Raw genomic sequence first — 9,207 nt, 5'->3', positions numbered from 1 at the left:
CTCATTGTAGCTCCATGGTAAAGACACGTGAGTCTTTCTCCTCCCAAACAATACCTTTTCCTGAAACTGTAAGCAGCACTTCCAGAGACAATAGGTCACAGCCATTCTCGACAGTCAGTTTAAGTTAACATGCCAGACTAACTGTGACTGAGTGACAATACATGCCATTCAGTCCTTCCTCTTCCACAAGCAAGAGCCTCAGGCAAAGAAGTGGAGATGACCACTTACTCCATCACCACAAGTCAAAAATGTCTCAGTTTGACAGTATGAGCATCTTCCAGAGAAATGCAAAAATGAATAGACTAAAAATCAGACAGCAGCACTGAAAGGACGACTATATACATTTTCACTGTTAAACTTCTATCCACAAAGACTTACGTTTATTTAAAAACATAACTCCAACTGTACATCCCACTTTAAGACTATAACTACAGATTTTAGCCATGTTTTTCTCACCAGCACTTGGATTTGGTTACTCTAGCAGATACAGATACATTTCTCAAAAATAATCCTCCAAGCTTTGAGTATCTCAGAAGACATAACAGGATATTTTGTTCTATTTTGCAATCCATAAAACAGGATTGCTAGACTAAAACAGTCCATCTTTTCCTCCAGTTTGAGTAAAACAATAGCACATTTAGTAGTGATGCTGTACTGTACACAGAATTCAGGTTATTAAAGTAGGTCATTTGAATAAGGGGATCACCTTTTATCACATTTCACAAGATTGCACTGTGATGTCTTCAAAAACCAATTGTCTGGCAAGTTTTATTGCTATACAAAATAACTGTCAATGCTGATGAGAGTCATTAACAAAAGATATGTTCCTTATTGGTATTTGTCAGTAATTGATATGAGTTTGACTGCTGTGCAGGCAGTTGGCTTGTCTCATGTATTAGTACTCCAGTTCTTTTGGCCCAATCACATAATTCTTCCTGGAAAGAGCTCTGAGACCACCTACAAGTGATCGATACCTCAGGTCTGCTGCAAGGTGTGACTCACTGCACTGCATCCCACCTTCCATTTTGTACCTTAGGTTTTATTTTGCAAATACTGTAGAAAAAAGCTGGAAGTTTGACAGAGTCATTGGACAAATGGAACTAGGAAAACACCAACTGCAGAAGTGAACGGCTACACGTGAGAAGCCATCTCAGAAGTCCTAGATCAGTTCTGCAACCCCTGGAAAAGTAAATTCTATGCAGAAGCTATAATTTATGGAAGAACAATGGTATCATCCTGAAGGATGGGGAAGAAAGGTTAAGGATGGGAGCAGTTTAAAGGAAATTTCTTGATTATGACAATGTTCTGTAACATATCTGAGAACTTCTGGAGAAAACAGGAAAAAAAAAAGAAGGTAAGTTGTATTGTTTAGTCCAAAACTGAAGATAAACCAAACTCGGGCATAACCCAAAAATATTGTTTCTAAAAGATCAGTTTCACTTAATTCTTACTGAGTTGCTAAGAAGATAGTGAGAATCTCCTCTACTGGAGCTGTGTCCTTTGTCTTGCTGACACAGTTCCTAGTGTTAAAATGCAAGTTGAGCGTGATTACAGTCAGCTATAGCTCTAATGAACACACAACAGCCCAAAGAAGGGAACTGCGTTTGATGAAGATTAGCTATTTATTCCAGGGTCTTACAGAAGCCATATCCAAAAATATGATAGGTTACTAGGTGCTTAAGTCTTTACCAGACAAGGCCCAAAGAACAAGACAACATCTGTCATGACTGAAGAGCTTGAGAGACTCAGAATCTTGCTGCTGGATGAACTCATAATTAATGGGTGTCCCTCCAAAAAAGGACCAGGTCAGACTGAAACAATTACCATGTAACAGCTGTTGGGTGTCTTCTGATTAATTCTGCAGACTAGACCAATGTCAAAGCCATCACTGTCAATGACAACTAACCAGAAAAATCTGTTTGTAATGCATCAAAAGCAATTTACTGCTCAGTGCCTCTGCTGAGGCAGCAACCAGCAGGCTTTTAAAACAACAACAAAATCTTATAAAAATGAATTTTGTTTCAGGTTGCTTAATTCTTAAAAAGCTCAGACTTGCCAGACAAGCAGCCAGGCTCTATGCTACATCTCTTTTTAAGAATACCTCTTGCAAGTTTGTGTCTTAATATCCCTTTGAGTTCTTACTTTTCTTCACTGTGCAGAAAAGACTTCTTATGGTAACAGTACTGTTTCTCTGGAAGTAATTCCTGTTGCTTAACATTAGAAATTGCACTGTATGAGGCTCTCAAAATACAATAGAGAAAATACACAAACAATTGCTCCTTCACCTTCATCTCTGCACCGGGTTCTTCATAGGTGAGAGTTTCTACTCCCGAGTTGCTACTATGAAAGCTTGCACATAAATACAGCAAGGACTAGACTGTGTCTTTGTGTCTCTAGAATAAATTAAAGACTTTCTTTCCTACTTCCTAGTTATTGAAGAACATCACTCAAAAGAACTCATTTATTAAAGCTGCTAAAACATAACAATGAGCTTAGTTTAAAAAAAAAACAAACCAAACCCTCAAACTAGGTGTAGCTCCCCAAATTTCATTTGGCCAGGGCTAACATCCAGCTCTCTGTATGGCCTGAGCACATAGACTATGGTTGGTGCTGCAACCGTAGTTCATAGGAAGTTTTTTGTATTTAGGCAAGTAGTCTAATTGAAGAGAATCCATCCACCCCTGTATGCCATCACAAGGCTGCCATTTGATGTCTGCTTCTACCAGCACTGCCCTTGATCTAAAAATACAGCATTATTTTTCTTCTGAATTATTCCCTGTAACTGGTTCACTGCACATTCACACAGAGAGGTGTGCTAGCACAATGAAGGAGGCAGCAGGGGGCTGAGAATAACTGATCAACGACTGCCCGAGTAGCAAACACAGCACTGCTGCCAAGTGTCTGGTCATAACCTAAACAGTCAAATAAACAAGTTCTGAGTGTTTCTGCCTCATTTTCTCCAGCTGCAAAACAACAACAACAAAATCATGTTGCCCTTCTTCTCAAGAATGACCTTTTGAGTAATTAGAAAGAGGTTTAAAACGTGGGAAAAGCTCTGAATAAATGGCTGTAGAGAAGCTGTCTTCGGAGTGTAACTGCCATCTTTTTCCTTAAAAGCTGCATCATTGAACAGATTCTTTTCATAATTACATAATACACAACGTTTCACTTTTAAAAATCAATTTTGTAGCCATTAACTCCAAGTACTCTGAGGAAAGCTGGTGATACAGAAATGACCCATCCCCATGCTTTTACTACACAGATACTAAGGTGATGCAGGATCAGATCATACAAATGGGCTACTCCAATAGTTAAAACTGTAAGCTTCAAATTCCTCTCTAGTTTCTGGATTTGTCCAGTGCTGCTTGTAAGAGATGCCAGCAATATTTTGTTAGAGGAAAAAAAAAAAGCTGTGTTTTAAAGACTGCTTATATAATCCACTCAGAAAGCTCACTATGAAACATGAAGTTCACAATGTAAGTATTGCCAATTTATTAGTTATGGTAATACTAAGAGATGGAATCCCTCCATTTCGATAGGTATAACCACAAACCAAGTTGAAGGGCACAATTGCTCTATACTGCTGGAAATAAACCTACAGAAAGATGAGAAATGTAGCTGTCTCTAAACCTGGAGAGATTTCCTTAGAGAAGAAATAAAGTTATTATTTTTGTAGTCCCATAGCACCTTTCAATAGAGTTCCACAAAGATGAAGGCAAATACTCAACATTTATGATGCTTTTGGTCATTTTACAGAAGGCAAAAATGGAGATGCAAAATGAAATGTTTCCCTAACAATACAACAGAAACAAGAGCAGCACAAAAATTAAGACACCAACTTTCCAAGCCTGCTGCTCTTTCCAGACTTTAATTTTATGACATAATTTCCCTTCAGTTTTTAGCATTTTGTCTCTGAAACTTTCAAGCTGCAATCAAGTTACAGGTTGCTGCAGAACACTCACTGTGACTCATGATGACAATGCTCTTTGTTGTACCAGCAATAAATACAAGGAGATAAAAAGGGACTGTTTGCTGTAAACTGGAAAAGTTTTCTGTGTAGCGAGTAGGTCAAGGAAAGTCATCATTGCCCTCTGCTCAGCACCCAAGAGAATGTATTTGGAAAGTGTCCAGTTTTGGTGTCTCCTCATATTAAAAAACACAAAAAGGACATTGACTTCCCAGAGGGCATCCAGCAGAAGGCTCCCAGGATGGTCAGGATGCTGGAGACCGTGACCTACACAGACAGCTGAGAACTGAGTTTGTTCAGCCTTAGGAAAAAAGTGTCTCAGAGGAGATTCCATTGGTAGAGCAAATGGAGAGGGACTCTTCCCTCGGGCATGAAGAAAAAGAACGGCCAGTGGTCACAAGTTGCACCAAACGAAATTCTAATTAAGTATGAGGAAAAAAGTTTCTACCATGAGGGCAGTTAAACACCAGATTCAGAGTCTTCAGGCTCTGAGATGCCTGTGTGGCTCTGGGCAGGCTGATATATTTGATCTCACTTTGAGCAGAGGGTTGGACTAGATGACCTCCAGAAGCTCTTTTGGGGCAAAGGATGCACCAGATAACCTCCTGAGATTCTTTCCCACTCCCCCCTCATTGTTCATTATTAGATCTCAAAATGTTACAGCAAGCATGAATCATTATGACCATCTTACAGATGTCAAAATTGAGAGGGAGAGAGAGATGAAGTGATTTCCACAATGTCAAGCATCAGACAAGTGTTACATTTAGTCTCATTCCTACTTCAAAGAGATTATATCCATGTTCCCCTTCCCCACTAGTCCCATATTGCTTTCGACCTCAAGGAACTTCTGTGTTAAGAAAAAAATCTATATTACAGATGAAAAACTACCTTTTTGTCTTCAGTGATGTATTTTGGTCAGAAATCCCATCCTACCAGCAAGGGAACTATTTGAGCCACAGCTTGATTATATTTCTATATGCTGGTTTGCAACAAACAATTTAGATGCTTGGTTGCTTCTGGTGTCTTAGCTTTATGCATTTCTGCCCTTTGTTCTCTGTTTACAGCAGCTGGTATATAAGACCACGTGTAGTCAAGTTACTGCCAAACACCTCCCTCTTTCCAACTTTTGAACAATGTATAGCCAGCAATTTTTTTTCTTATGAAACACAGACAAGGACAGACAACAGTTAAGAAAGTGTGGTCCAGCTTTACCAAATCACTTGAATTAGAACAGATCAGCCCACCTGTACAAAAGAATAATAAGCCTCAATAAATTCACTGAAGCATTCAGAATATTGTAAGCACTTAAAAAATGTTTAGATATGACCCTTCATTTCATCTTTTCATCCTTTTAGTAGTGCTTGTCCATTATGCTAGCAATTTCTTCTGCTGCTCCTGGTGACTTGGAGTTTCCAGAATAAAAACTATAAAATCCACAACCTTCTCCTTTGACATGATGCTTTCTGAAGGTACTGCCTACCTTCTCTTGCCAACTGCCATTCCTTACTCCACTTTCTCCTTTCCTCATCGGAATCAGTTATTCAATGTTATCTGTGATCCAAATTGTGCAGTTAGCTTTCCAGTAAGGACTCTATTTCCTTGATTCAAATAAGTTCTACTTCATACCTACAGGACTATAAAATTAAGTTCGCTGAAGTCATCCCTTTGCATAAGTTACAATACATCAGAATGTCATCTCTTCCAACTGCCAAAGAACACAGCAGTATTTTTCATCACTGTTTGGCTTTTCAGTACAAGTAACTGCTCATTTGGATAATTCAGTCAGATTTTAAGAGGCTGGATCAGTTCTTTGAAACATGATCTGTTCAATAGGACAAGCTATACAACTTATCAAAAACAGTGCTCAAAACAGCAAACCAAAGATTTCAAGTGTTATATGTTGGAACACAGATTTTAGTTGATATCTTTAATCCTCCACAATTTGCAAACTAAAGCTGAAAAAAGAGAATCCATAAATCAGCTATGAAAACATAATTACCAGTAGAAATTCACTACATTACTCAAGTGACCAGAGTCTTAACTTGTTAAATCACTTCCAGGGTTTCTCAGCTACGAAAGAAAAACAACAAACACTTTTTTTTCTAACTACAAGATGACAATAGTATCTTAGAACCCTGAAACTTAACTGCTGTCAAGTGAAAACACTGACTGAGGGACAAAAGCCCTGGTTCACACAGACTTACAAGGTGACTTAACATCATTAGAGAGGCTGTTGTAAGACCCATTTTGTTACTCCCCACATTGTCCAGTTTGTTACCCAAACATTTTGTCCAATGTATCCACACAGAAAGTAAACAAACTCCATGTGTTTTGTTTTCTAAAAGTAATCTATACTATATATACGTACACACTATATATACACATATATACACACCATGTACATATATACACACCATGTACATATATACACACCATATAATCTAGACTTTTGAATACTTTCAAATTTAATCTCAATTAGCTGTATTACATAAACTAGGCTTTCAGATAGGAATGATCCTGAAACCTGTACTGAGTTTTGGAAAAGCACTTCACACCTAATCAGGTGAAAAACAACAAATGCATACAAACTTAAGTAACATGAAACAGGGAGATTTTTGTCTCTTATAACCTCTCTGAGTCAAACTAAGGTTACACTGGTGAAAGTAGCCAGAAATTTGCAATGGAATGTGATGACTAAGAACAAGGAAAGCTAACAAAAATATGTTACCTAAAAGAACAAATTAATAACAGTAAAACTAGACACATAAGAGACTTTTAAAGGTCTATTTTCATGGTAGTCACAGATCATTCAGAAACGTGACACTGAAAAGATATCCTTTTATAGTCAATAATGGTACTCTGGATTACCTGTTTTTCTTCCTCTGGCATATCTCTTTCTAGTTCTAGCAAGTATTCTTCATCTAGTTCAGTCTGCTTCCTTGAGCTATTTTCACCATTCTGTAAATTCCCTTCATCATCCAGCATAGGTTCTTTTGCCTCAAAAGACTCGTGACAGTCATGGAAACACTCATCTGCTGTTGTGGGATCTTGAGCTGAAGATGATGTATATCCACTTTCAGTGTTTGGGGGATTCTGTGCATCTTTAGGGCCAGTCTCTGAAGACTTCTGATCAGAAAGCTTTAAGTGATCAAATAATTCTTCAGGTGGACTTGCATCTTTAAACTCTTCCATGTTGGGCTCCTTGGGTGGGTTAGGCTTTCAGAAATGAGAAAGAAATAACTCTCAGTAAGTACAATGTAAACACCTTGCCAGCAAATGAATCTTTAAAAGTACTCTTGACGTCACCTGAAGGAAACTATCGGGCCTCAGGGAAGAGAGCAACTTACACCTGCTTCTTCTACCTACTTATAGACGCTTCTACACACTCCCCAACGACACGGGACCAGTACTGTTCCTATAAATAAGTTGATTTACAAGCTCTGATTCCCAAGACCGGCACGGCAGCGTGCTACGGCTTTTCCTTGGCAGATGGAAAGGAAAAAGCTCACCCACCCTGGCTCCTTGCTGGCTGCGAGCAGCGAGTCCCCGGCCACAGCCCCAGACGCCACCTGCACCGACCTCCCCTTCAGCCCCGTCGCGACCCCCCGAGCCAGCCCCCAGGCAGCCATTCCCGGTTCTATCATCTCAGCCCTACCCCCCTCCCTGCGATAAGGGGTCAGACTGCGGCCATCACCCCCCAGGCCGATCGTCCCCGACCCCTCCCACCCTCACCGGCGCGCCCGCCCTGCCCCGGGCAGAGACCTGCGCCGATCCCTTCCGGCTGCCGCTCGCCTCCGCTCCTCACCCTTCACCCCGCGGAGCGCTTCCTGCCGGCGCCAGCCAATGGGAGGCGGCCACGCGCGGGATGCTGGGATTTGAAGTCTTGCGAGGGGCGCTGGGGCTCGGGCTCGCGCGCGAGGTCCCCTCAGGCAGGGGGCAGGAAGCGGCCGAGCAGAGGTGAGGTGCCTCACCTCTCTGCCTTGGCCTCTCTCTGCTCGCCGCGTGTGCGTGAGGCGCTGAGGTTGAGTTTTTTAAGCGTGGGCTGCTTGCACAGAGGGCGTTTTGTAGCAGTCTGGACGTACTGCAGCGCCCTCGAAAGTGCCCGTGTGGCAGCAGTGAGGCTGGGTGCTGAGTAGCTCTGAGGACGGGGATGGTGCTCGGGGCTCCTGCTCCTGGCGTCTCGTCAAGGGATCAGACGCGGGTAAAGCTATGGGAAGCCCCTGGGGTGGTAAAGCTCTGCTCCAGTTCTCCCCACCCGCCACTGCTGAGGCACACCGAGGAGCGCCCGAGAGACTGAGCGAGGTGTGGGAAATACAAGCAGCACAGCTGGTGACGATTGGGTGGACAGTGGGAGAGGTGTGGCCTCGGGCAGGACCACCCGGCTTGCCAAGATAAATCGAGGTGAAAACGTGACCCCTTACAAAAAAGTCTTGGTCGGTGGACAAAAAGAAATAGAGTATCTACAGCAGATCAGCGATGTTGGTTCAGGAAACCTCAGTTTTTGCTTTCATACTCCAGCAACGTGAAAACAGTTCTATCCAATCGAGCAGTGGAGTAAAACTCCCTTTTGTCTTGTTTAGCACACATTTGTCTTGTTTAGCACACATGTGCATGCCCCACAGGTGTGAAAAATCAGGTTTATTGCTAAATTTGTGGGTTGACAAGTTTGGAAGTCAAAAGAGTGTGAAGTAATGCTTTTTAATTAAAAATCATTATGCCAATCCATGAGCCAAGGTGTAATCCTACAAGGTTTTCCTTCCTCCAGACAGCTTTTCAGTAACCAAGTTCTGATGAAAAAGTTTTAAACGTTCCTCTAAATTAAAGGGCTTAAGTGATCTAATTTAAGTATAAAACCCTAATATAAAAACGAAGAACATCATAAAAGCTCCTGCACTATATAGGCTGTTCCAGGTTTGAGTTAGGTAGAATCTGTTCTGATCAGTAGGACATGGACAAGGATTATCCTCAGAGAACATGAATTCTTAAAAACAGAGGTAATCGATCTTTTATTGAGAGGATGATTCTCTTTCGTTTTTTCTCCTCATACTGTGGGGAAGCACAATGACTGTTAAAGCTGTATCAGCTCTTTTGGAGTTACCAGCCACCACTTTTAAGTTACCAAGAACGCATAAAATCTGGCAGAACTCCATTACTGGACTGAACTGTACCTATCCCATATGAGGGTGCTGAGAAGGAGGTGCATCTTTAGAAGTGTTTTGAGATGTGTCCTGACTTTCGAG

At 41.3% G+C, this 9,207-nt stretch overlaps 1 protein-coding gene across 4 annotated transcripts in view; it reads right to left on the bottom strand.

Annotated features, from left to right (window-relative positions):
- The window catches only part of TTC1 (tetratricopeptide repeat domain 1), a 30,748-nt gene extending 22,969 nt beyond the window's left edge, over positions 1 to 7,779 (bottom strand). The window contains exons 1-2 of one of the 4 annotated variants that reach the window (XM_062002924.1): positions 7,730 to 7,779; positions 6,836 to 7,183 (exon numbers count right to left, since the gene is read on the bottom strand). In XM_062002924.1, coding sequence (XP_061858908.1) covers positions 6,836 to 7,159 — 324 coding nt within the window. In that variant the 5' untranslated portion in view covers positions 7,160 to 7,183; positions 7,730 to 7,779. Of the gene's footprint in view, positions 1 to 6,835; positions 7,184 to 7,273; positions 7,449 to 7,480; positions 7,567 to 7,699 lie in introns of those variants that run through there. The other 3 variants (XM_062002923.1, XM_062002925.1, XM_062002922.1) reach the window with 3 other exon arrangements.
- Between the last annotated feature and the right edge of the window lie 1,428 nt (positions 7,780 to 9,207).

This window comes from Colius striatus, chromosome 9 (genome assembly GCF_028858725.1).
Source record: "Colius striatus isolate bColStr4 chromosome 9, bColStr4.1.hap1, whole genome shotgun sequence".
Lineage (NCBI taxonomy): Eukaryota > Metazoa > Chordata > Aves > Coliiformes > Coliidae > Colius > Colius striatus.
The sequence above is the reverse complement of the archived record's forward strand: the minus strand, read 5'-3'. Positions and strand labels throughout refer to the sequence as shown.